A 25,579-nucleotide genomic window follows, 5' to 3' on the forward strand; every position below is an offset into this window, starting at 1 on the left:
CATGTAGGGATTTAATAATAGTGGAAATACTGTAAGATGTAAACATCAGCCCCAGAAATAAATTTGCTAGGATATAACACAGGGAGTTAATAGCAATAAGGTAAACTTTAGGTTCTAAACTTTATTTAGAGTATAGTACAGAAAATAAAAATTTCCTCCCATAGAAGGAGAAAATTCTCTCCTCCCATAGAAGCTCCCTAACAGTGAAAGGAATGAAATGTTTGGATAGTTTTCTACAAAACAAATCTGGGGTACTTCAATCAAAAAGGAATATTAACCAAAGTTAAATATACTAAAAATATACTGTAGGGATGAATTCCCCATTGCTCTATGCGTTACATATTTCATCCCTATGTTACTACTACGATAAAAATAATTTCTGCTTGGGAAAGGTGACATAATACAAAATATTCTTGGAGTATGCAGAAGCATACGCATTCAATCAATAACTTCAGCTCTGACGTAAGCAATTTAAAATATTTTGCTATTTATTATGATTTTAAAAGTAGATCCCATATTTATTCTGTAAGTGCAGCAGCTCTAGAGGCGATACTGTTCATAGCATTTGACATAAGACAGTGTCATCAGTGCAGAGATGGTCACTTTGCTCTTATTCCTGGTTTTAATTATAAAATGAATTAATTCTTTTGTAAGTTCTTTAGTACCTTAAAGGAGTAGGATTGTATTCCGAATACAATCTTCATAAAGAGTACATACCAGAATGCTGTTAAATCAGACAATTTATTATTTATTTATTTTTCAGAGAACTGCTAAGAACATAGCAAGTTCTCCTCTTCACCCAAATTCAGCAAGCAGCAGGGAAGAAGAAACTTCTGTACCTCAATAAGCAAAAGATGTTCTTTCTCATTGTTAATCAGCAATTCTTGCTTCCATGGATCATTTAAACAGTCTCTACATGAGAAATAGGGATTTCCTCATCTTTGGCTACTTGCACTGTTTCACCTATTAATAAGCACAGTTGTTACTATGTCATGTGGCTAGATACCTGTTCAGCTGACGAGATTTCAGAATGGGCATCAGTGGTATGAACAAAAAAACCAAAAACATTCTTAGAATTTCAATCTACTTCTACATTAGAATTGTAGAAGAGATATTGATATTCCAAAGTTTGGTACATAAATATAGCTGATGGCAGCCAGTATAGTATCACCTTGTCTTCGTTATTTTTCTTATAGCATTTTCTTATTATCCAAAATACCCATTGCAAAGTCTTTTTCCTTTTTTATTTTTTTTTCTCCAAAAAGAAAACTTCATATATATCTTTATTTCTTGGCACAAAGAAGCACTGGCATGTTATGAAACTTCTCGTTTATTAAACCAAAGTTGTGGCCAAGAAGGAAAAAGAAACACAACTTCATCTTCTACAGAAAATACAGAGTGCACAACAGACCTGGATTCCAAAAGAAGTAACAATTAAAAAAATATTAAGTTTTACTGCAGACCTTTTGACCATTTCTGTAGAGCAGTACAATGCAGGGGCTCTTCTTTTTTTTTTTTCATAAAAAATACTTTTAGGACGAAGATGCAAGTAAAAACATTACATGACCCATTGACATTACTTACACACGTTTACAAATACCACATTTACCTTAACAAGATCTAGTCAGAAAATTTACAGTATAATGGGGCTTAATTCATAATAATGTCCTTTGTCACAAAACAAGAAAAAAATAACAGCCATTAACACTAGCTTACTTGTGGATGTGTATACTAGTGAACTGGGGGCACTGTACACGGGAGATCCCTCCTGGTTTGCCTGGCACAGCAGCACCCTGCCTACAAGAGAGAGAGAGAGAGTGGTATCTGGTTTTGGAACACTCAAACTAAACCTCAGTTTTATCTCAGAACAAATAAAGCCATAACTGAAGCAGCGCAGTGAAGCAGAGGCACTTTACGTCCTTTAAATTCACCAAACAGAAAGAGCCCCAATAAGCATGTAAAATTTTACATTGGAAAAAACAAAACACAGTCATCCCCCCTCCAAATCCAAATACTCTCTTTATCACATGGGGAAACAGCTGCTCTCTCCCTCTCTGCCCTGCATCTCCAAAGCAGAGGCTGCCCAAGGAGCCCTGCTGCGAGCTTCTGCAAAGCTCCCACCCTCAACCCAGCCTCTGGCTTCTCATCCCCCAAACTCTGGCTGAGATGAGAGGCTACTGAGCAAACACAACAGATAAATCAGACTGCAAAGCTCATATGTACAGACCAAGAATGATCTCAGTTATCTCTGAAATTAGCACTGGTGTGGGAGAAACCAAAATATGATTCTACATGGGATGATTTCAGTGTTCTTTACATGAATGAGAAACAAATATATCCTATTTTCCAGTATACAAGGTGGACTGAGGATTAAAAACAAAACAGAAGAAAGAAAACCATCAAAAAAGGAAAAAAAGGAAAAGCAATAAATCCATTTAAAACAGTTCTTCTTTGATGCATTTTCATTTTGCAATCAGCAAAATCAGCAAAGACTAGAACTGTTTCATGTTTGTTATAATACATTTAAATCGAATATCTAACTATTTCAGCATCTTTCTCTGTGATTATGTCCTGGCATTCTTAGATGAATACAGATTGTTTAATGTAATATTTCCATGGTATGAAAAAACCTTCTCTCCACCTGCACACCTCCAGGAGGAGCAGGCTGTGATGCATCTGTTTTCACAGATATATTTATATGTATATATACAATATATAAATATATGAACATACACTGAAGAACTTTAAGTTGCCAGAATGTGTGAATCGCACAGTTCCAAATATATTAAATGTACCTGAAAATATCTGAGATAGTTATGAGAAGTCATGCATTGACTTGTAAGAAAAGTAACTCAACAGATCAGAAGTTGCTCATCTAACAAGAGCAATCCTCGACCTACATGCAGTTAGCACACCTAATTTATTTCAAAAACAAATTGACAAATAAGTTTTCTACCATTAACCCTTTATTAAATTGTTACTTGCAGCTGTCAATTGAAGTGGAAATGTGGGGAATACTAAAACAAAATTTTTCTGGTAATTTCAATGACTTAGCTAAGTGAGTGCTGGAAATCCCATGGAATGTGCTTTCAAATTCTCAGACCATAACACACACTTCATTAACGGGCTCTGGAGATGCTTGCTTTTTTTCAGCCATCCAATACTAGTCTTAAATGTAAAACAAGGTCTTCTTTTTGCTTTGTTTTACGTGTGTGTCTTATTATTATTAAAGAAAGAACTATCCATCTTATTGGAAGCTGTGAAATAAAGGAAATACACCTGTTTAGATTCCAATGGCAATCCCAGTTTTCAGACTGGCAGATGAACAACAATAGGGAATGCATACATTGAACATGGATGTGTTTAACACCATAAAGATACTTCAAAATATGTGCTCCTATGAGGCCTGAAAGTGTGAAGTGAGTTCATCCAGTGGAGTGAAATGAGAAAAGGGAAGGAATAATCAAAAACAGTAATTTACATTAGGTTTTACAAGTTATTTAAGTATCACGACTTCAAGTACACTTAGTAAGTGTAGAGGCTAAAGCATTTTCAAAAATTGAAGATTGTATTTCATGTATATTATTCAACAAATTATAACAATGCTTTTTCCATGGTGCACAGCTAGAGAAGTTATTACTCTTTGCAGTTAATATTCTTACTGAAATTTCTCTGAAATACAAGTCCAAGTTTCCTTCGCATAGGTGTATTTATAATGAAATACTTTAAAATAGGTGCTTTTTTCATCAATTCTACTAGGCTTTGTAATTATATTTTGACATTCTGCCTTTGAATTTGTACATAAAATTATCAGCTAAATCACTATCATTATATATATATATATATTAAAGTATGTAACTTTTTAATCTACTTTTTTTGTGAAAAATTAGCTTCTGCTTCTCATCCTTTGTATTAAAAATACTTAGTTTTTTATTGGTAGGACAGAATAACAATTCAATTATTTTTAATAAATACTTCTGTAAAAACCTCAGAGCACATAAACAATCAGTAAATCTCATAATGGGAAAAAAAATGTTTTTTTTTTTCCTCTATAGCACTGAATTCTACCATGATAGAATGAAGATTTTTTTTTTAAGAAAGAGGATTTTAACAGAAAGTTATTAATATTTCTTTTCAAACTATAATTTAATAATATCATGGAGCTGATGAACTTCAAAAAATTACAGTCATGCAAGAGCTGATCCTTAATTCTGAAATCCCTTCTGTAGCAGCATACTTTGAGCTGCTGTTTTCTCATTAAGAAGAATCTGCAATGCTTTTTCATTTTTTTCTCTTATAAGCGTTTACAGATTTGGTCACAGAAGGCACATGACTAGTCATATGGGATTTTGGAGATCATCAGCTGAAAGCCTCCCCTGACTGCCTCTGTCAAAAAGCTCAGGAAAAATATAGCATACATATTTGGAGAGTGCATCCACTAGAGGCACACTGTGGCTCCAAGAAGAGCTTCGGACATACTCATGGCAGAAGGGGAGCTGGGGCAGCCTGCTGGAGCAGGGCATGCTGGCAGCACACAATCAGACAGCAAAGACACCCCCCAGGGCTGGTTCATTGTTCATCCTTGGCTTACAGGCAGGCAGCATGCACAAAAACGTACTTTCCAAGCTCATACTTCCATGCTTTCTCCTACAGCCCGTGATTAAGAATATACAGTTTGATTAGGTCCTTTGTTGAAGAATTATAGTTATTTCGAGGAAATAATTACTCTAAAAATATTCAGGGCACTGAGGAAAAATATTTGAAGTTATCAATATTTTTATGACACTAAAAATTCAGTTCCAAATCATTTCAAGATACTGAACTAGAAGTATTTTTCTATTTTTTTCCTACTTTAAAAATAAGGGTTTTTTTTTTTGTATAGTTCCTATTCTCATGACTTAGAAAAATTAATCTGTAGAGCATAAACAGAAATGTAAATGTAGTAGCAGTAACCCACAGACTACTTGCTCATGTGAGGACTGTTACAAAGTTGATGGTATTTCTTGAACGTTCAGGCAGCTCAGGAGTAATGAGCCTGATCAGGAACCCATCAATGGAAGGATTTTTTAGCAATCTATAAAGGATTTTGTATCAGCTCTGCCAAATATGCCTTACTGGGCGTACTGGAACCACTCTGTAACCAGCAGTACAAGAAAGCTTAAAAGTAAAGATCTGGAAGAAGCTTAAAAGAGTTTGAACAAACAGTTGGAATCTGACATCCTTCGAGGAAGTATAAATCGAAACAACATTTTTAGGAAAAAAACCAAAAAACTTCAAATCTTTTATTTTTTTTAATTATGCTACTGAAGCAAACAAAATCAATAATTCAGCAAGGCCTTCATCATGGGGATAGCTGCCTTTTGTCACAAAAAGTTGACAGAACTTTCAGAAACCTCGCTAACAATTGTATAATGTTGATAAACAGTTAACAAGAACCTGAGTTCACAATGCATCAGCACCCACTACTCAGTACACTTACTGCCAGGTATAGTGTTCTCTGTTTACAGTGTTACTTACTCTGCAAGAATCTTTGGAGAGTTACAGAGAAGTACTCCATGGCAATACATGGTAAAAAACACAACAACACAAGTGCAAGAACACAAGTATTTTCAGTGGCAGAAATTAATCAAGTTGATATCCAGGGCTGGTCTCATTTAGTATTAGTGCACAGGTAAATAAAATGAGAGCTTACTATGCAAAAACTAAGATTAATACATGCAAGGAGATTTTGTGAAGATTACACCACTCTAATCTGTTCCACACTCAGCTCCCCAGGTAAAGAATCTCTTTATTCTATAACAATAATAATATAATATTTATTCTATTCTTACCAATAGGAGTTTCTTCCTGCTTTTGGCAACCAAGCACCAGGTTGGTTGCTAAAAGGTAAAAAAAAAAAAAAAAAAAAAAAAAAGAATATTTGTGTCATACTTTATCTATATTATCATAGAATGTCAATTTATAGTTCTAATATAAAAGCTGCATTGCTTTCTGAACAATTCTCAACAATTTCATTTTCCCTTTCTTACCATACAACTGGGTGGTATATGGACCAATTTTGTTCTATCCTACTTCTCAGCCATTCTAGTACTTATTTTCCTTTTACCTTCTGCAGTAAGTGTTATTCCTATACTTACAGTGATATCTGTAATACCTGTACTTTTAATTTCTCTCCCATGTACAACATACAAAGAAAACTATGAGGCTTTATCTCTCACAGACATGACAGGATGTTTGTTAGTCATCAGAAGCCTCATAAATGAATCACATCAGCTCTTGATTTGCTGTTTTAAAAGTGTAATTAGGCCTTTTCAGCCAGAAATAGCATTACTTTTGTGCTGCAAGAAATATTGTTCTATGATGAGTTAAGTCAAATATGCCACAGAAATGAATAAGAAAGACATAACTTTAGTTAGGTCCACTGTTATACAGTAATACTGAATGCTAGCATCCATTGTCTCATCTGACCAAGTAGTTTAAAGAGCTAAAATATATAGTAGTTGGTAAGCATTAGCTTAGCCTTTCGTTATCAACAGCCAAACTACATGGCATTAGTATGCTTTTAAGTATGTTTACAAAAAAGTGCTTTTTGAATGTACTAGAGAACTTTCTATAAGCATAGTAATACTCCTTTGGATTATAATATGACCATTCCTGGAAGCCTGTATTGATTATTTAAATACTTCCATCTGCAGAAATAAAGTAGTAACATCCAAAAATACCTACTTTAACCCTGAAATCCAATACATTATTATTTTAAACACAAGTTAGCTTTAATTCCGTCAAAGATATACACGGAATTTCATTTAAACACAAAAATCTAATCGCAGGAAGGAGAATCTAAAGTAGTGTATGTCCAAAGGTGAGTTTTCAGAGAACAAATCAGTGTCTGTATTACCTTCTGACAGCAAACACGAAATGCATTCTACTATGAATGACCTGTGTATAATTACTTGCCTTCTGATAAGTACTACACAGAAAAATGAGAATTTGTATTCTATACATAACTTTAATATTTATGTAATACATCCCTTCACAGAATCGCATCAGATTATCAAGTCCAACCCCCACTTGATCTATGTACAACCTCATAAAGTTTGTTACAAACAGGAAAAGAAGAACACCACCCCCCCCCCGAAAATGCTTAAGACATTTTACGGAATCTCTACAAGCAGAAGTTCTGTTTTAATTTCCTTCCATCACTTTTCTGAGCATAGTACATGTTTCTTTATTATGTTCTCTCAGAGCGTCACCAAAACACTCAATAAAATTAAGCAATGACTCAGGGAACAGCGAAGCATTTTATAACAAAGGTCATTTGTCAGCCACCCTCCCAAGTACAGCTTGCTTTTGGGAAATAGACCTCTTTTTCCTGTTATGTATATTCATTGCCCACTATATTAAGTCACGTACTGGGGCTAGATGTTTCCTATGTCATCTAACTAATAACCACATAAGCAACAAGTTTTGCAGTTCTGCTAAGAATTTTATCTGAGATTCTCTCGATTCCCCTTCTCCTCACCTCTTAACTGGCAAATTCGTGCTCCCATGCCAGCATACTTCTCCCGACCCACAACATTGCTTTAAAGCTGTATCAATAAAGAACTGAAAGGAGCACGCAGTACTGAGGCACCAAGGAGGAGCATTTTACCCATGCAGCCATAGATTGTTCCATAGCATCCTTGGTCTGTGACAAAGTAATGCCAACTTAGAAACAAACACTGTGTGACTGACTTGTTTCTATTTCCTTTAGCATGCCAGTCCAGTGTGGATGAGCTATATTTTGCTCATTTTTCTGGTAATGTTTCCACTTACAATGTAAAGCAATCACAATAAACTGCCCTTTCCAAAAATAAAATAATAAAAAAAAGCTTAATCAGCCATATGCATTCCTCGTGTTGTAATTAAAAGGAACAAACTGTCAAATTCAGCTGCAGCCTGTATAAAAATACCTAGCAATCCTGGAGAGTTTCCCTATGTTTGTTACTGAACTTTTAACATTCACATCCAAATGAATCTTTATTCACATGCTATCACCAAAAAGATCCAAAGCTGGAAGTGCACTGTGTAATCCTGTAAAAGCAGCAATACTCCTGCCCATAAGTGTAACTTTCCTTCAAAGTATATTTATTATACATTTTCAGATACATGCAGACAAACATTCTGTGCCATTCACCGTAATCATATACAGAGAGATGTGTCCCACTGAAGCTGTTCAGGACCTCTGAAAATCAGATCTTTCTATTCCACCCTAGCAAACTAAAACCTATGGAAATCATCGTTGGTGTTGGTTCTTTTAACTTGATCTTGGTTCACTTGCAACACTGAGAAACAAACACAGGAGAAATTTTAAACTATAAATACAAATTCTGAGCTGGTATTACACTGTTCTTGAAATAAGATGATTGAGAATATAGAAATACACTTACATTCTGCTGATAACCTGATGAGTAGGGACTGCAATATGAATTAAATCACAAATCAATGAAACTGGAACCCTTCCACAGAAACATGAACACTAGAGTTCCCATAGCCCTGGAGGGATTACAAGTAGATGTGTATATGCTTTATCCTCTCATACTGTGTCAAGACACTATTTTCTGTTTAAATTACCTATTTGAGTAAATTGATAAGACAGAAATGCAAATCTAATGCAATTAGATGCAGAGATGCAAACTACTAATTTCTCAGTTCTATTTGCTTACCCAGATGGGTGCTGTTTTTATACAAAAAACCTTGTATGACAAGCTATAGCTGAGAACATAAGAGAAAATAAAAGAATCACTACGTATAATCCTGATTTCTGTTACCTTATTATTTCCTCAGCTCAGTTCGATTTCAGAGTTTCACAAGCATGAAAAAACTGCAAGGTAAAGTAACATTTCCAAACTTTCCCAAACAACCTTTTGCTATAAGCAGTTCAATGCCTGAGGATTTTTCTCAAATAATTTTCACAAAGAAAATCCAGCACAGCAATACTGAGTTTTGGGTCCCACTGTAAAATATAGCTCTGTCTCAGCCACCTCCACAGATACATAAGCTGAAATCCCAGTACCCTCAGTAAGTATTATGAAATTCAATTGAAATGTAAATTACTGGGGATTCTGTGATCTGATGCCCCAAAATTAGAAGAAAATGCAGGAGAGAAAACAGAAGACATTAGCTGTATGTTTGGAATATGATTCAACATAATTTTAAACTGCTTTAGCATTAATTTGCAAATGTAATCAAGGTTTAAAACGGAACAGAGTTGTTTTCCACTCCACTTAACTATATTAACTTCACATTTCATATATTACTTTATTACGTTTCATTTCAAAATTGTCTGTCTGCCTGACTGTCCATCCTAACTCACAGATCTCTCTAACTTTGTTATCTTTTCAATCAGAGGGATTTACTCCTCTGATTTTTATTAATTTACAACCTTATCTAACATAGCACACATCCCACTCAGTCCTGAACAAACAAGTGTTTTACAAATTACCGTGTAGTTTGTCTTAAATTTTCCTTTGAGAGACTTTTAAGACAGTGCTCTTCCCATATAGCCACAATTGGTATTTGAATTACAGTATCGAGTTTAATTTCAAGAGAAAACCTCCATTTCTACTGGAGCTTAGGCTTCATGTCCAGACAGCACACACCAAAGCTAAGTCTACATTGTCCAATTCATAATAGATTAGCAGTAGCTATTAGCAGCTGGTTTATATCCAGTCTCCAAAGCTATACCATGCAGTTTGGCATGTCTGAAGCACACTGAGGGGAGAGGAATTGTCTGAGGCCACATATAAAATACGTAATATAGTCAGTGTATAAAAGGAACAAGACTTATTTTATTTGTAATATTTTTAGTAGAACATTAAAGAAAAGGGCAACAAAAAAAACTAGCAGGCTGGACACATATGATCTAGAGGGTTACACTGGACTAGGCTTAATCTTGTCCCCTGAAACAGACTTTAAAGCTGTCTAACACCAGTCTGGTTCAAATGTTTATGTCCCCTTGCAAGGCACATGACATCAGGTGCACATATGGAGCTTACAGTGCAGTTTCTTCCAAACTGAACAGATTTCAAGCTGTACCAAATCTACTTTGTACAATCCCAAGCCAACACGTGGCAAGTGGGGATAACATATTTACCTCAAAAAAGGCTAATGCTCCAAAAAGCATCATGAACTTCACTGTCCCTCTAGTCTCCACTATCATGCTGTCATTTAGGTAGCACTTTGACATCTTGTAAACAATTTAAAAAGTATTTTTTTTCAAAATCGTCCAAAGTGTGTACCCAAAGCAAAACTTAAGAACACAGTGAGTGTGATACTCCTCTCCCATCTGTTCTAGTTTCCAGATACTTACGTACAAAGAAACTGCCCTGAGCTGGTTTAACAGTCCACATATTTCCCTCCATGAACCATTTACAACATACCTTTAATATAAACATTGCACTTCCTAGAATTAAGTAGTAAAACAAATAAGCTGCAGTCATAACAACATGTTTGATTATGACCATTACTGGTCCTGTATTCACCCATCAACTCACAGGTTTTAAGCAGAATTCTGGTTTAGTCATGTACATCAGTCTGCCATTCTCAGCCTGCCTCACGTGCATAGTGCTTTATTTAGGATTAGATGTAAAATAAACAAGTTCACCTAAATAAAGCAAGAAACGTTCATACATGTTATCTGGCAGAACTACTGCTGAGGAAATCACACTTTTTTTTTTTGGTAATAAAAACATTCATGAGGTACAGAGGTTAGAGAACATTTCCTATCATTCAATCTGGCCCTACTTGTTTTCTCACAATACCTACTTAAAGGGACTTTTCCTATTCTACTATGTATTACTTCATTCCTACAGGGTTTTCTCCATTCCAGAGCAGCTAATGTGACAATTCATCACTTGTCTTTCCTGCCTCAGCTGTGTGCTTTGCACCCATGCCAGCTCTATCAGCTTCTCATACTGCTTTATATTCTCATGGTATTCTTCATCTACATTCAGTAGATACTGATATGACTTTTAGAAAAATCAGCAGCAGCAAGCTGACCTGACAAATACCACAAGGTAGCAGTGATGTAGCACTAGTTCAGACCAACCAACTCCAAATCCATTGACTCCAAGTAGTGAGATAAGGTCAGTATGGTTTAGCTGCATAATTACATAGTTAAATAAGACTAGCTGAGGTGGAATATCTCATAAGTCAGAATGAACGGCAGAAAACTCAAGACCTACATCTCAAGAAAACTTTATTGACAAAGCAAATAGACTGAAACTCATCCCTCTCCCCCGACACCTCCTTTTCTGTTTTGAAAGAATTTCAAATTTCAGCACGTACATATTTTATGCTTTTCCAAATTCTATTGGTGCAGAAGTTCATAATCATATCAGATGATACCTCGATACCAGATTGTGGTCAAGCCTACCAAACTTCTGCACTGAAGAAGCCAGAACCATTCTCCATCTGCTGTTACAAAGCTCTATCTACAGTTCAAGATTTACCAGGAAATACTCGAGTGTAGAGAATTTCTTTTAGTGATCAAATAGTAATAATATTAAAGCCCAACTGTATACTGTTTTCAAACATATATCCAAATATAAGACCATTGTTTAAAAGAGTAGTACTGACAGTATCTCATTTTCTTTTTAAAATATACAAACTTACAATACAATGATAAATCTGTATCGATTAACCTTGCTCCAGATTTAAATGTGTAACCAACTAATGAAACTAATCTTTCAAAAAATAAGGTCATTGAATTATTCGTTGATTAAACCTTGTTTAGTTTCTGTAACTGTATACATTTTAATGGAAAATTCATTATACTGAAGCATTAGGCATAATTGTAGATTTTTTGTTTGTAAATAGTACAGATTCTGAATTTCATTTTCTTCTGACTTTATTAATTTTTCATAAACTATTATTCGAACTACAATGACTTGTAACAGCTCCTCAGAAATTTCAAACTACCATTAGCTGTCATCACTGGTGTTCATCTAACTAGGGTGCCACTATTATACCATGGTATTCTAACACGATTTTTGAAACAACAGTTACAGATGTGTTTTATACTTTGAAAAGGAACATCTATATGAAACTAGCATGGGGATACTTATTTCATTTTTATGTATTTAGAAAATCACTCAAACTTCTTAGTTAATAATGTTGAGAAAAGCTCATTCAGAAAAGCCCCTTTAAGTCAATGGCCAAATTCAAATATAGGCATATATAATTTATTTTAAATTGAATTAATCTGCATTTTGATAAACAGCCAAGTTTCACCAAAATTAAACTCTATAGATATGGTGCAATGAACCTTAGGATCTAGAACTAGTGGACAATCATACAATTCAGCTTCACAAATTCCAAACACAATGAAAAGTGTTTCTAAGGTACTATGCAGCAGTCATTTAAATTCAAAGGAAAGATTAAATGAATCCCAGGTGCTTCCATACTCCAGAAATACATGCTTTAATACATGGACAAAGAGAATTAGTGTTTGCAAACATACTAAAACCCTCTTTTCTCCTGGGTTGTTATTTAAGTGTATGTTTATATAAATTGAATTATGGTATTTCTTTATTTCTTGATTAAAAACAGTATTATAATTCTGAGTTTAAAACAAACTTACGGAAGGATGCTTGTTAGAAAATCTGCCTCTTGGAGGATAACTGCTAGCTTCCAAATCCACAACACGCTAAAAAGTTCCTTGCTGTGAGCGTATGTACTGTGTACACTCAAAAGCACAAGCTATTCTACCTGCCTACATTTTAACAGATGAGAAAAACTTTCCAAGCCACCTTAAAATGACATACGTGAGGCATACGTGGATGTCTACAATAGTGACTACTGAGTTAAGATTATTGATGAAGTAAAAACAACTATTCAAATGGTGCAGGTGGAAGAAAATCTACTATGCTGAACTAACATAAATAGAATATGGATATGATGGCATTAATCACTAAGATTATTTAGGAAGAGGCCCATCTCTGCTATGAGGAAAGCTCTGACAGCTCAGTCTTTAGAAGAGAACACTCGGGTGAATCTTATCAATGTGTACAACTATCTAAAAAGAGACTGTAAGAAGACAGAGCAAGGCTCACTTCAGTGGTGCCCAGTGACAAGATGGTAATGAGCACGGCCTGAGGCACATGAGGTTCTGTCTGTAAGCCAGGAATTACTTCCTTATGATCAGGGTGACTAAGAACTGTTGTTCAGAGAGGTTGTGGAGTCTCCATTCTTGGAAGTGCTCAAAAGCTGTCTTGACATGGGCGTGGGCATATCGCTTTAGGTGACTTGGTTTGAGCAGGGGAATTAGACCAGATTCTTCAAAACTCAGCCACTCTGTGATTCTGTCCATAGATAAATAACATCCTTATAATATATTTAGCTATGTAGGATGACTCTTGCAATTAGATGCAGAAAAACATCTACTACTTCCTGACTGCTCTGGAAAAACAGTATATAATTACCTAAGTAAAAGTAGTTTGGGATCTCTGTTAAATGTTTGTAAATTGTGTACTATGGCAACTATTGGTTCTTTTCCACTAATTGGAAGTCCTTTTTTTTGAAAATTGAAAACTTTGGAATAGTATACTGTTTGCTGGTTATGACTACATGCTTACATTCTGTCCTGTGGTCACTCCTGTCCTCTGAACAAACATTCAGTATATTGCCAAGTCATTCCTGTAACATCTTTTCCCCCAACTTCACACACTGCAGCTGTCCAAAAGAAGCTTCTTACCAGCTATGAACCCTAAAATACACGTTCTGACATTTACAAATTCTCTTAAAATGGCCTTACTGAGCCTCAAGTTATCAGCATTAAAGGACTATCTGTCGTAGTGATTTGAGTGCAACAATACAGTTCAGGAACGAGTGCAGAGAATGCTCAACAATTCCTCATTAAAAAAAAACAACAACAACAAAAACAAGGGATGGCAGTAGTCCTAAAAGGAACAAAATGGCACTTTCAGACTGCCTGAGGCAGAAAGAAAGGCTGGGTCTCAAGCATAAGATATACACCATATAAAAGAAAGCAAGCAGGTAAAAATCATGTTGTAACACCACTACAGATACAGAATGCAACAACTTACAGCAAGAAAATGCCACAGCACTCATAATAAAGAAATCAGTCTGAAAAATCTGTCTTTTTGTCAATCACAGACAAGCATACAAAGATGGATAACAGACACATGCTTAACACAGCACAATTATGTTTCACTACAGGACTGATTTAAAATTGGAGGGATACACAAATAAATGAAAGATTTGTCCCAATTCATACGAAGACCTTGTGAAATGAATCACACAGTGCTTCTTACAAATTTCTTCATTAAGATCTTCCTAACATCTTTATAGTTTTCTAGAAAAGAGGTGCAGAAACTGAAGTATTCATTAATTTTCCTTTCTTATAAAGATAAAAAGCACTTTAAAGGTATCCTTTTATTTACTAGGAGACTGGAAGTATGGGAAATTTTTAAAGATACCTGTTAATTACAATAAGTTTATATTGAAAAGTGGAATTCTGTGAGATGGCACTAATAACAGTGCTTTTGCATTCTATGAAATGTAATCCTAGAACATTACCACAGACCTGGGCAAGGGTTGAAGGTGTACCAGTGAGCCAGGCCCTTTCACCCCACGGTCAGCAGCTGTGAGGGAATCCTACTGGACCTCTACATTAAAGCCACAGCCTTCAAATGGTGCTTTGTGAACATCTCATTGTTAATCCCCATTAATGATACCACATGGCATGAATGTCCATGTGCTTGGAGTGTTCTAATTTATTACAGGATGGGCAATTTAAAGTCAGAAACATAGTCTTAGGAGGGCTACACAGGAAGAAAAATAGACAGTATCTTTCTAAATATATAGCACATAGACTGTAAGTAGTAGTTTACTTACACTGTACGTGGTGTGTATCTGCTGGTTCTCTTACAGTCTCTACACTTATCTGTCATGTGTTTCCTCAAAAAGGTAATCTATTACAGAAGTGCCCACTCAGAGGTAAAAAAGCAGAGCTGTAATGATCATGTCACTGGTCCTACTGTTTACCATTATCTTCAAGGTTTTAGATTTGATTTACACCGCGTTCCTCCCTATTTGACTTTAATTGTCTGCTTCAAGTTGTCAGGACATAACTATATCTTAGATTTGCATTGCATTAGGGGATCTTTTCCTTTCTCTATTGATCTTGTCTTATGGAGTAATTTAACTCAATTCTAATTTTCTTTTGCATGCGGGGTGCTCTTTTTCCAAGGAAGTGAGTTATGTGTATTCAAGTGGTGCATCTTATGAATCTTGTTAAGCTTTACCGCCTTATAGCCCACACTGATGGAATATTTAATCACAGAAATGAGTTGGCAGATATGATGTACAATATGGTTAAGCCTTGCGGCGTGTGTCTTCACCAGCAATTGAGAAACGGGTGAATTTGCCATTCATCAGTGCCACCCTGACAGCTTTGTATAACCTTCTGGTTTTTTTTAACTTATTTATGAAGATTAAAGGTACTTTAAATCAACAGTTTCTCTGCAAATATTTCATCTTTATTTCAGAAGTGGCCAAATTTTTCATCATTTATTAGAGCAAAAGAAACTTCTTGCACCAACTGTGAAATAGCTTGTAGCACTGAAACATGACAGCTCGAGGAAACAGTTAAATCAAATAACTATATCTTTGACCATCTTAAAAATCAAATTTCTAAATTTAAAATCTTCAAAAGTGAAACTGTTTTTTCTCCAGGTAGGGTGAGTGGACACACAAATATGATATGCCACAGCATTTTAGTATGACATACAAGAATTGTTTCATTTTATTATGGCTTTAAGAGATCTGCACAGGTTTTTTTTGTTCACCTGTTTTAATCTAAATTGCTTAAAAGAATGTTTAAATACCTGTGAAATAAAAATATGTTTGTTATTACAGGAAATATGGGGAAAAAAAAGGCCTGTATATGTACACAGAAAAGGAATCTGAAATACATTTAGTATCCTGGATAGAACTTTTTGCATAGGTGTGGTGGAGTGCACGCCATAATTTATAACATTAAATTAATACTCTTCTAATGGTAATTAAAGATTCTCATTAAGAAGGGCAAACACCTCCCTTGTGTTGGCAATAAAAATGCACTTGGGACTTAGGAGGTTATAAAAAAAAAATCAATAACCTGCCATTTTATAATTAAAAGAAAAAATAAATGTTAGGGAAAAATCCAGTAAATTAAGAAAATTACCTTCAGGAGAGATTGAAAATATTGATTTTAATTTACAAACTCTGTGAACTCTTCATGCCCTACTTCATGAGACAATTATAAGTCAGATTGTTAATTCTGCATACGTATTAGAAAATTGATTACTGTACTATAGGAATATTATTATATTTGTCATTAACACAAAGTCATTTATATAAAATGACTAATAACTCTGACTTTCTAATTTATGCAGGTTCAGGGTTGGTTCACTAACTGCTCAAACCAAGATCAGTGTTAAATTCCTGTTTTCAATGTAGGCATACATCAAAGAAGGATACAAATTCTGCCTACACTAAACATCGCTCTTCCATGAATACCAGCTTAGTGATTTTACTATTCTGATGCCACTTTCATAATGCAATACCCTAATTTGTATTGTTTATCTATTTGGTAGTTGGCACTGAATGCATTACAGACAGCTTCTTTAAAATAAGTATTCATTCAATATAACATTTTTTCTCTCTTGAAGTTCCTTGAACTAACCAAACATTTTTCAGCTTTACCCAGTGGAGGCATAAGTATCCCTAAGGACGGAAGTTCCCTAGTATCTGTTGGCAACTTATTCCCATGCTAGAGCATTGTTAGTGAAAAATGTTTTCCTAACACCTATTCCCTTGTTAATCTTGCTGTAACAAATGCATTTTACAATTACTACTTTACTTTTCATTACATACATGTGAAACAATGGATTAATATTTTTGGTTTTTTTGTTTAAATATGAACAGATATTTTATCCAGTCTACTGAATAAATTTATACACATCCTGACTCAAACAACTGAAAAACTATATATAAATATAATATATGTATTTTATTTTATATGTATAATAATTATATATCTAAATGAAAAACAAAGTTTCCCAGAGCTTCCCATGAAATTCACAGGTTTGTATATGATTTGGGAACCAAAGGAAGGAAAACAACTATATTACCCATTAGAAACATATGGAGTTTCAGGGATTATTTCTCCTTAAGTTTTAAACTATCAGTTTTTAAAAACACCTGGCATTTTTTGACTTTCTGGAGGCTATGATTATGGGTGCGAGTCAAGTTCTTCTATAATCAAGTTGTTTTTGGAGTACACCCATATCTTCTGCTGTTGCTGCAGTATATTTAGAAATTGCTACTAGCAATGGAAAAAGAAAAAAACTAAATCTCAACAACTCCAAGTTGTACCCAAGATTAGAATTGTCTCAGTGAAGTCTCGAGAGATAATATAGATTATAAATATGGAAGTTTTAGAAGACTGAGTAACCACAAAATTTAAAGTAACACGTTCAAGAAAAAAAAGTAGGAATGGAGTCCAAAATTGTATGAATTTGTGTGTAGACACAAAAATATGCCCATATAAAGTATATAATTACAGATAGATTTTTTTTTAAGCTTCAGTAATTCATGACATAAAGTGTCCGTACTGAAATATACAAATAAAATAAAATGAAAGTAAAATAAAGTATAAAATAACTCAAAAAAATCTCATGTGAGACTAAGATATTCCAGCTCGTGTTTTGATATCCAAGAAAAGATGCTGTTATATATGCCCCATAAACTTCGGTATTCCTAGGTTAAAAAACCTTCATATAAAACCTTCACAATAAATCTGAAAATGGCTAGCAGGTAGCACGAGCTGAACAAAGAAGCTAAACCACACACCAAATGTTCAATCAGTATTTCTACATCTTTAAATAAAACACAGCATCAACAACTGGAGTTTAATCTTACCTGCATAGAATTCTGGACTATAAACTGCACCAACAACTGGATTTAATTTCCAGCCTGCAGCAAACATAAAAACATAACTGAGTTAATATTGCAGTTATTGATAATAATAATGTATTGGGGTTTTCTTCTTTTTTTTTTTTTAATATAGAGATACACATAGAATGCATTCAAGGTCATTTTAATAGAAGTTTTATAGATGTCTTAGATTACTGATCTTTAATATCAGAATATTCTGATTCTGAAGTATGGAAACAAGTAATGAAAGAAATAATTATCTGGATATTTCAATACTGCAAGCAGTACTGGAGCAAATTATCAGGCAAATTAGCTTAGTTGAAATGCACAGTTACCATGGTCTTATTACCTTAAGTTATGCAATTAAGTCAAATCTAGTTCAGGTATCGCTATATAATGTAATAACAGAGTAGATCAGTTCTTTTTCATTGCTTTAAGTCTCCAGTTACACACTAGTGAGGCCAAAACAGCTCATTTGCTGGACACGGGATACTACTGCTAAGCGGGCATTAGTATATATTACAAGGCAATAAAATGAGCATGTTTGTTCTACTTTAGATTAAAAAAATGGAAGTGAAGGCACTGTAAAGTACAGTCCAACTTGATGGGAAGGATGTCTGTGCACTGCGTGAATACAGACAAATGCCAGAGACACTTTTTTTTTCCAAATTGCATTTGTACTTAAGAATCTCTGCATTGAAACGTTACAACACAGTCATGTATCAGAAATGTTGTACAACCTGCATGTACAGGTGGCACATTACAATGAAATAGCTGGCTTATATGAAAATGCTCCAGTCAAGTTCTGCCAACCTCTTACATTGGCCAGTGTAGCCAATGTTTTAAATAACCACGGTCCTACAGCTGGCCTAAAAGCAATCCAGAACCAAGAGATGTTCTGTGCCATCTGTTCAGGCAACACTCCAAAGAATTGCTGCTGTTGGATCCTTACAAGCGATGCTGCTCTTCCAGGCACACAGAGCACACAGCCTGGCTGTAGGTGCAGGGCCTATGTTCAAAGTTTACACGATGCTATAAAGACAGCAACGTTGTAGGATCTTGTGGAATGACCCTTATAGAGTCATCTAAAAAAGGGACACATTAAACATGCCAAAGGCAAGGAAATCATTACATATTGCACAGTGGAACAAGCTTTGCTAGGAAGTGGGGCACAGCAATGTAGAAAGGATCATTTTCAGTTTCTAGAGTAGACAGGTGTGCACTGCCTGAGGAATGCTTAGGTGGGAAAGAAGTCCTGCAGTACTGTTTGCTTTCTTCCTGTTTGTATCCAGAAGAGAAGGAAAGAGAAGTGGGAGGGAATTTAACTGCAATAACTGTCACTAGTTCTGATTCCGAATGTATGTTTAAATGAACAGAAGTCTCACATTCAAGACACTGCAAATATTCCTCATGTGGCCTCTGTGTCATGTTCCTCATTCATTACTGAGGTTCTCTCCATCTACTTGCCAATAATTCTCTATTCCCCACGACTTCGAAGAGCAACCTGAACTGATGCAATGTAAGCATCAGAAGAATGCTAAGAAAATTTTTAGAAACAACAGCTGTGAACAGCTGAACATCTGAAATCTATCAAGTGTTTTTGCCAACCAGTAGAACTCTCAACTCTGAATTCATGCCCAAGGAAAAGGCAATTCTATCTCCAAAGCACATCCAAAATCATTTCATCTGAGAGAACAGACACATTCAAAAAGCCCTGCTAGCAACTGACCATTTATGAACTCTTCAGTCCAGAAATTGTCTGAAGTCTATGGAAAATATTAACTTCAAAAGCTACCTAGCATGCAAGAGAAAACTGCTTATCTGAAGGAATCTGTGCATGTATATTAAAAAAAAAAAAAAAAAAAAACAACCAAAAAAACTGTTGAGATATTTCTTTTTGCTTTAAAATCTGTTGCCTTTTGCAACCATATTTACAATACAAGCCCTGTTATCAAGCAATCAGCAATATTCAGGAATGAAAGGCAAAACAGAGTGCATTTTATTTTTAAATTACAATGAACATTAAGGCCTTATATCTTTTCATTTAACGCATTTGTCTGCCTGGCTTCAGTCTCCATACGTGGCAATAATGTGCCAGACACCACAGATAGTTTGAAAAAAGAAGCCACATACTAACGAAGAAGCGGTTCAGAAGAAAGTCACATACGAACAAAACATTTTTGGCTATCAGTCTCAGAAGCACCTTACAAGTGCTAACAGGTTCACAGAACAACAGAAAAATTATCCTTATTTTTTCATTTTTAAGAACTTTAAACAATCTTTAATAATCAGCCATAGCAAGGTTAATTCCTGAGACGAGAGTAGAGAACTGGAAGCTCAAAATCACAGGATAATAAATAATAGATACAATGATTAAACTGAATAGAACACACTCCATGTCTACACTTTATTCTTTGTCAATTGTGATGACTGTGCTTGAAGATGATTCTACTTGTGGGTTTACTCCAAGGGACCCGAGACACTAACAGAAGTTATATATAAACAGAAGTATCTATGAACTATAACTAGTCTGTTTTGTAGACATCCATCAAAAGATGAATATTAAAAAAGAACGTTCTGCATGCATATTCACACTTGAAAACATAGATTCACAACACAAATACTAATTTTTAGGCACTTGGTAGGATGTTTCACAGTTCTGCTGAGATCTCATCCAGACAGAAAAGGCTGGAGAATCACAGACACGAAACAGTACAAGTGGGAAAAACTAAGCAGCAAGTTATCATCATTCTAGTTTTGGATATAAATAAATGACAATGTATGACACAAGTAATGCTGCAGTGCAGGGCACGAAGGTGAACCTTCCATAAAATCAGACTCCTAAAATCTCATCTCTCTATTTCCAGCATGACCATCCGCCACCATCAGATGTGATGATGAGTAATGTGCTACTGAGGTGATTTAGCTTCAGCATAATATGAACACAAAATCTACATCCTCATAAGTTCATGATATCACATGCATAAATGCAATATAGCTCCTTATTCTAACAAAATCTTGCTTTGTGATCCAGTCAAGCTTCACGTCTCTCTTGTTAGATTCACTGAGATGTTTTAAAGTCAGTAATAATGAATGAGATTTCCCATCTGCATCATTTGGCAAGTTACACATTTACATACAAAATGAGGAAGAAAACACTTTCTGAAAAATCACTAGGAATTTCAAGACTCTTCTTCTCCATATCATTATAACTTGCTCAATTATTACTTGTCAAATGAAAACTGTCAATTTATTTTATTTTTACCACATTAAGAAAAAATTATGACTCTTTAAATAGAAAAAGACACCATTTGCCACAGTTTTTGGAAAAATCTCAGTAACGAATGCTCAAATACAGAAAATAAGATTCATTATATTTCAAAACGGCGGAGTCTAAGCTAAATGGGGAAATTGTTATTGATGTATGTGTAGATTTCATCTGCTTTCTACTGGATGGGAAAAGCTAAATTAAATTGGAAAGCAAATAATTACAGCTACACATTCTAGTAAAACAGGAAAACGTAAATGCAATTAACTTCTATTGATGTATTATTGTTTGACTATGAGTTAGGAACTTGTTATCGTTTTCTGAACTAGCAAATGCAAATAACTTCTGGAGCACATGACAAAATGTTGCCAAATAAAACATTTTCAAAATGTATTGTTTCCAAACACCTTGAATATCTGTAGATTGTTTTTTATCATTAATTTAAATTTTTACATCAGTATTAGAATAACTTTTTTAAGCAACTGAGAATTTAGATTACTCCAAGGAAAAAAAGCTGGAGTCAGCATTCCATTTAACAAGGTGCATAAGGAAGACAAAAGAAATATCTCTGCTCAGTTAAGTGACTCAGTACTAAAAACGTTCTCATGCCTGACTGAGACATTCTTCCTCCATCATCTAAGCAAAACTGCATCCTTTGATCAGTTTGTTTGTCATGTTAACACCACAGAAAGCTAGAGGAGAGTAATGCTACCAGGAATATTTTTGTATACAGAAGCCAGTGTGGTTAAAATGACATATCACAAACAGGCAAAATGCTCCATGCTATGGCCATTCCTGCGAATTAGTGGAAGTCCACAGGGATGGAAATGAAGCCCAGCCATAATATGATTTCTTTCTGGGTTGCTGGAGAAATCATGAGCCTGAGGAGATGCAGAGATGCAGGGTTGACATTTCAACAGTAGATGAGTCCACCCATCCACTGGATAAGTTAGATTTCTCATGCACTGACATAAAAACCACGCAGTGAGATATCATGCACTTACCATTCGTGTAAGGGTTGACGGTCTTTTTATTTGTCATTACACGTGCTGTTGCATTATTTACCTAAGCACATAGAACACTGGATTAGAAAGGGTTACAAGGATGGCCTGTGATGTTATTAAATGCATGCATTATCATTGCTATTAGTCATGTAAAAAATAAAATGCAATTTAATTTATAGAAGGCAACAGGTGCATAACAAGATCATACTATTTATAATTACATTTACTTTCATAACCATTTTAACTTACAAATCATTTCAATAAAGCAAAGTCATATCATTTAAACTTTAATAAAAAGACATTAAAAGCAAATTAAAAGGTATTGCATAATTTAAGACTTAAGAGCATGCTTGTATTCCATGATAACACTGATACAATAAATATTCAAAACAGAAAAAAAAAAGATTATATGAAGGAACATGCAGTGGAGTAGAAGGGAAATAGACAAGGTACAAGGAAACAAAGAAAACGTCAAAAAAAGGGACAAACGAATTTTAGCAGTGTGCAACATAACCCTTTAGAAGAGAAGTACCATTGGAAAAGCAACATCTAGCATTCAACACTTGGAACAAGAGCCTTTTTCATTGCAAGAATTAACAAAATCATTCAAGCTTTAAAATCACAGCTAACAAAAGGATAAAAAGAGGGTGCATTATTTAACACAATATGGAGTTAACAATCTGAGTAAGATGTGCACGAAGTCATATCCTCAATCCAATCAGTGCCTCCCAGGCTTGCTTAAAACGTACACTCAATTACAGGCGTACCAATATAGAAAAAAATGTAGCATCAAGAAAACTTAATACAACAAGTCAAAAAAATCCACGTGGTATATCAGCGCTAAATACGTGAAACGGCAGATGGACTTCTCCACTTACCATTCAGCACCATCGCCAGCATGGGTATGTATACAGTTACCATGGTTACTGAGAGTTTGGTGAGGGCCCTAAGCGCTACCGTCGAAGGGGGAAAATGAAAAGGCAAAATATGCAACATCTTACTCAAAAGACGACAGCATTTTCAATTGGTATTTTTTTTTAATTCTAACAAATACGACTGAGGCAGTATTGAAGGGGATCCAGTGGTACTAAAATGCATTTGTATTGTTTCTTTGATAGATACGAATGGCTCAGGCCATCTAGCCAAAGGAGCCTGATGGTCTTGATAAAAACGAAATCTGAGAATCAGTAGGCCTCTAGTCTGGCTTTGTTTCTTTTTCTTGTACATCTTTTGGATGCTTCTTTTCCAATCTGAATTTTTTGAAAGCCACTGTGGATCCCGCATCAACCCTGCAGAAAAAAATAAAAAAATAAAAAAACAAAACCAAAACCAAAAACCAAAACCAAAAAACAACCTTTTGTTCGTTTTTGTTTTGTCTGTCACACAGTTTTTTTGTTGTTGTTGTTCTCAATTTTTGTTGTTGTTGTTGTCTGTTTTTTTTTTCTTTTGGATCTACTGCACCCATCGATTCACAAAATATCCAAAATAATAACTCTAAAATATTAAAGCTTTCCTTTTTTTTTCCTCAATTCCACCTTTCAGCAATAATGACAATAATAATAATAATTACAAAAGAAATAATAATAAAAAACCCAAGTAAGGCCAGATTCTCTCTCTTTATATATAAATATATATATAAACAATGGGAAAGGGAAAGGGGAGCACACAGAAGACACCAATGATGCATCTGAAACAACAAATGAGAGTGAAGCAGACATTTATAAAAAAGATGAAAAGGAAAATATTTTGAACATGCACCTCGATTTTACGGCCCTCTACCACGGTGCCGTGTAATTTCTCCCTCGCCCTGTCCGCATCAGCACTATTTTCGAAAGTTACGAAACCAAATCCCTGCATGCAGGAGGGAGAAGGGGGGAAAACAACATGCACATTATTATTTCAGTCAACGACCACTTGTTTGCTTATGTTCTCTCTCTTTAATTTAATATTTTCTTGTCCTTGCTTCATTTCTGTAACATGCAAATTAGAAAAATTATAATTGTATTGAGATGTGCAATAAATAAGCGACAAATGTGAACAAATTTCTTCTATCATCTATTACATAATACCCTCTGAGAAATTCCAGGAATGATACCAAAAATACCTTTCTATGTGTCACTACAGAGGAAAATAAATCTAACAGTAAGAAAATCAAATCAAAAGAAATTACAGTGTTTTCACATAGAAAAAAAAATGAACTAATGAGAAAAGAAAATGAATCACATTTTAACAGCATGCAGATATCTCAACAAAATAAAAAACATGTGCACAAAATTCAACACTGAATGTCAATATACTCTAAAACATTGCCTACTTAATCATGCTGTTGTGATCATAAGAAACATTGTTCCCATGCAACACTAGGGTAACTTAAACTTTTGTCAAACTATACAGCCTTTACTTATTTTTTTATAAAAATAAAAAGAAAAAAGAAAAGAAAGGAAAAGTAAACCACCAACAAAAGTACTTTCAGAACAAAGTATAGAACTTCCTTGTATTAACAGATCAAATAAAATCACATGATGTGAATAGAAAAATAAACTTCAGTAAAGGAATAAAAATGAAAAAGCTTTGAGTAACTTTAACTAGTTCATTTACTGTTTCTATATTATACTTTCCACATGCATCTGGTAGTACTCCAGAATCCCATGTTAATGGGACAGGAGAACACTCAACTAATACAAAATTCTCCCCAGGACATACACTTCACTTAATAACATCAAACTAAGCAAACATTTCCAATCCTACTAAAATTCTTTTTATTATGCTAAGTTAAACTAAGCATTCTTTACAAATACTTCACGTAAAAATGTTGAAAATATTTATCAAAATCAGATATTAAAAAACATTTCAGAAGAATACACCAACCCTTTGAAGTAATTCTTATGTTAGCACTACATCGCCTTTGCATGCTTTCTTGAATAAACTCAAATAAGCAAACTTCTATAATCCTAAATGCTACATTACTACAAACATTTTCAAGTTAGACGTGACCACGTTTTTAGTTAAGGCATTGCTGCATCTATTTGAAGTCCTACTACAACCTTTTTCTTCACTGTTACTTAAGGTTTGCTTTTGTGTAGTTGCTCAACAATGAGCCATGCATCATATCCCCTCAAGCTTTATCCTCCCTTTCATCCTCATTCTGCAGAACGTTCACTGAATTTGGGGGTGGGGTCAGTATTCAGTCCTTTACTCTCTGAAGTTCAATGTATTATTTACATAGTGGTTAATAAAAGAAGAGAAGGAGGAAAGGAAGATATTTATCCTTTTCATAGCAAATACATAGCTAAGGTAAAACTAGGTATTAACACATAAAACACTG

At 34.7% G+C, this 25,579-nt stretch overlaps 1 protein-coding gene across 26 annotated transcripts in view; it reads right to left on the reverse strand.

Moving 5' to 3' along the window:
* Positions 1 to 25,579, reverse strand: part of RBFOX1 (RNA binding fox-1 homolog 1) — a 719,068-nt gene that overhangs the window by 62,733 nt on the left and 630,756 nt on the right. For 19 of the 26 annotated variants that reach the window (XM_065732354.1, XM_065732375.1, XM_065732373.1 and 16 more), the window contains 4 exons: positions 24,013 to 24,105; positions 22,255 to 22,315; positions 17,968 to 18,021; positions 1,717 to 1,797 (listed from right to left, as the gene is read on the reverse strand). In XM_065732354.1, the coding sequence (XP_065588426.1) occupies positions 1,717 to 1,797; positions 17,968 to 18,021; positions 22,255 to 22,315; positions 24,013 to 24,105 (289 nt within the window). The remainder of the gene's footprint in view (positions 1 to 1,716; positions 1,798 to 17,967; positions 18,022 to 22,254; positions 22,316 to 24,012; positions 24,106 to 25,579) is intronic. The other 7 variants (XM_065732377.1, XM_065732372.1, XM_065732367.1 and 4 more) reach the window with 1 other exon arrangement.

Source organism: Cyrtonyx montezumae, unplaced genomic scaffold, assembly GCF_038088225.1.
Source record: "Cyrtonyx montezumae isolate F1298 unplaced genomic scaffold, pur_monq_1.0 scaffold_16, whole genome shotgun sequence".
Classification (NCBI taxonomy): domain Eukaryota; kingdom Metazoa; phylum Chordata; class Aves; order Galliformes; family Odontophoridae; genus Cyrtonyx; species Cyrtonyx montezumae.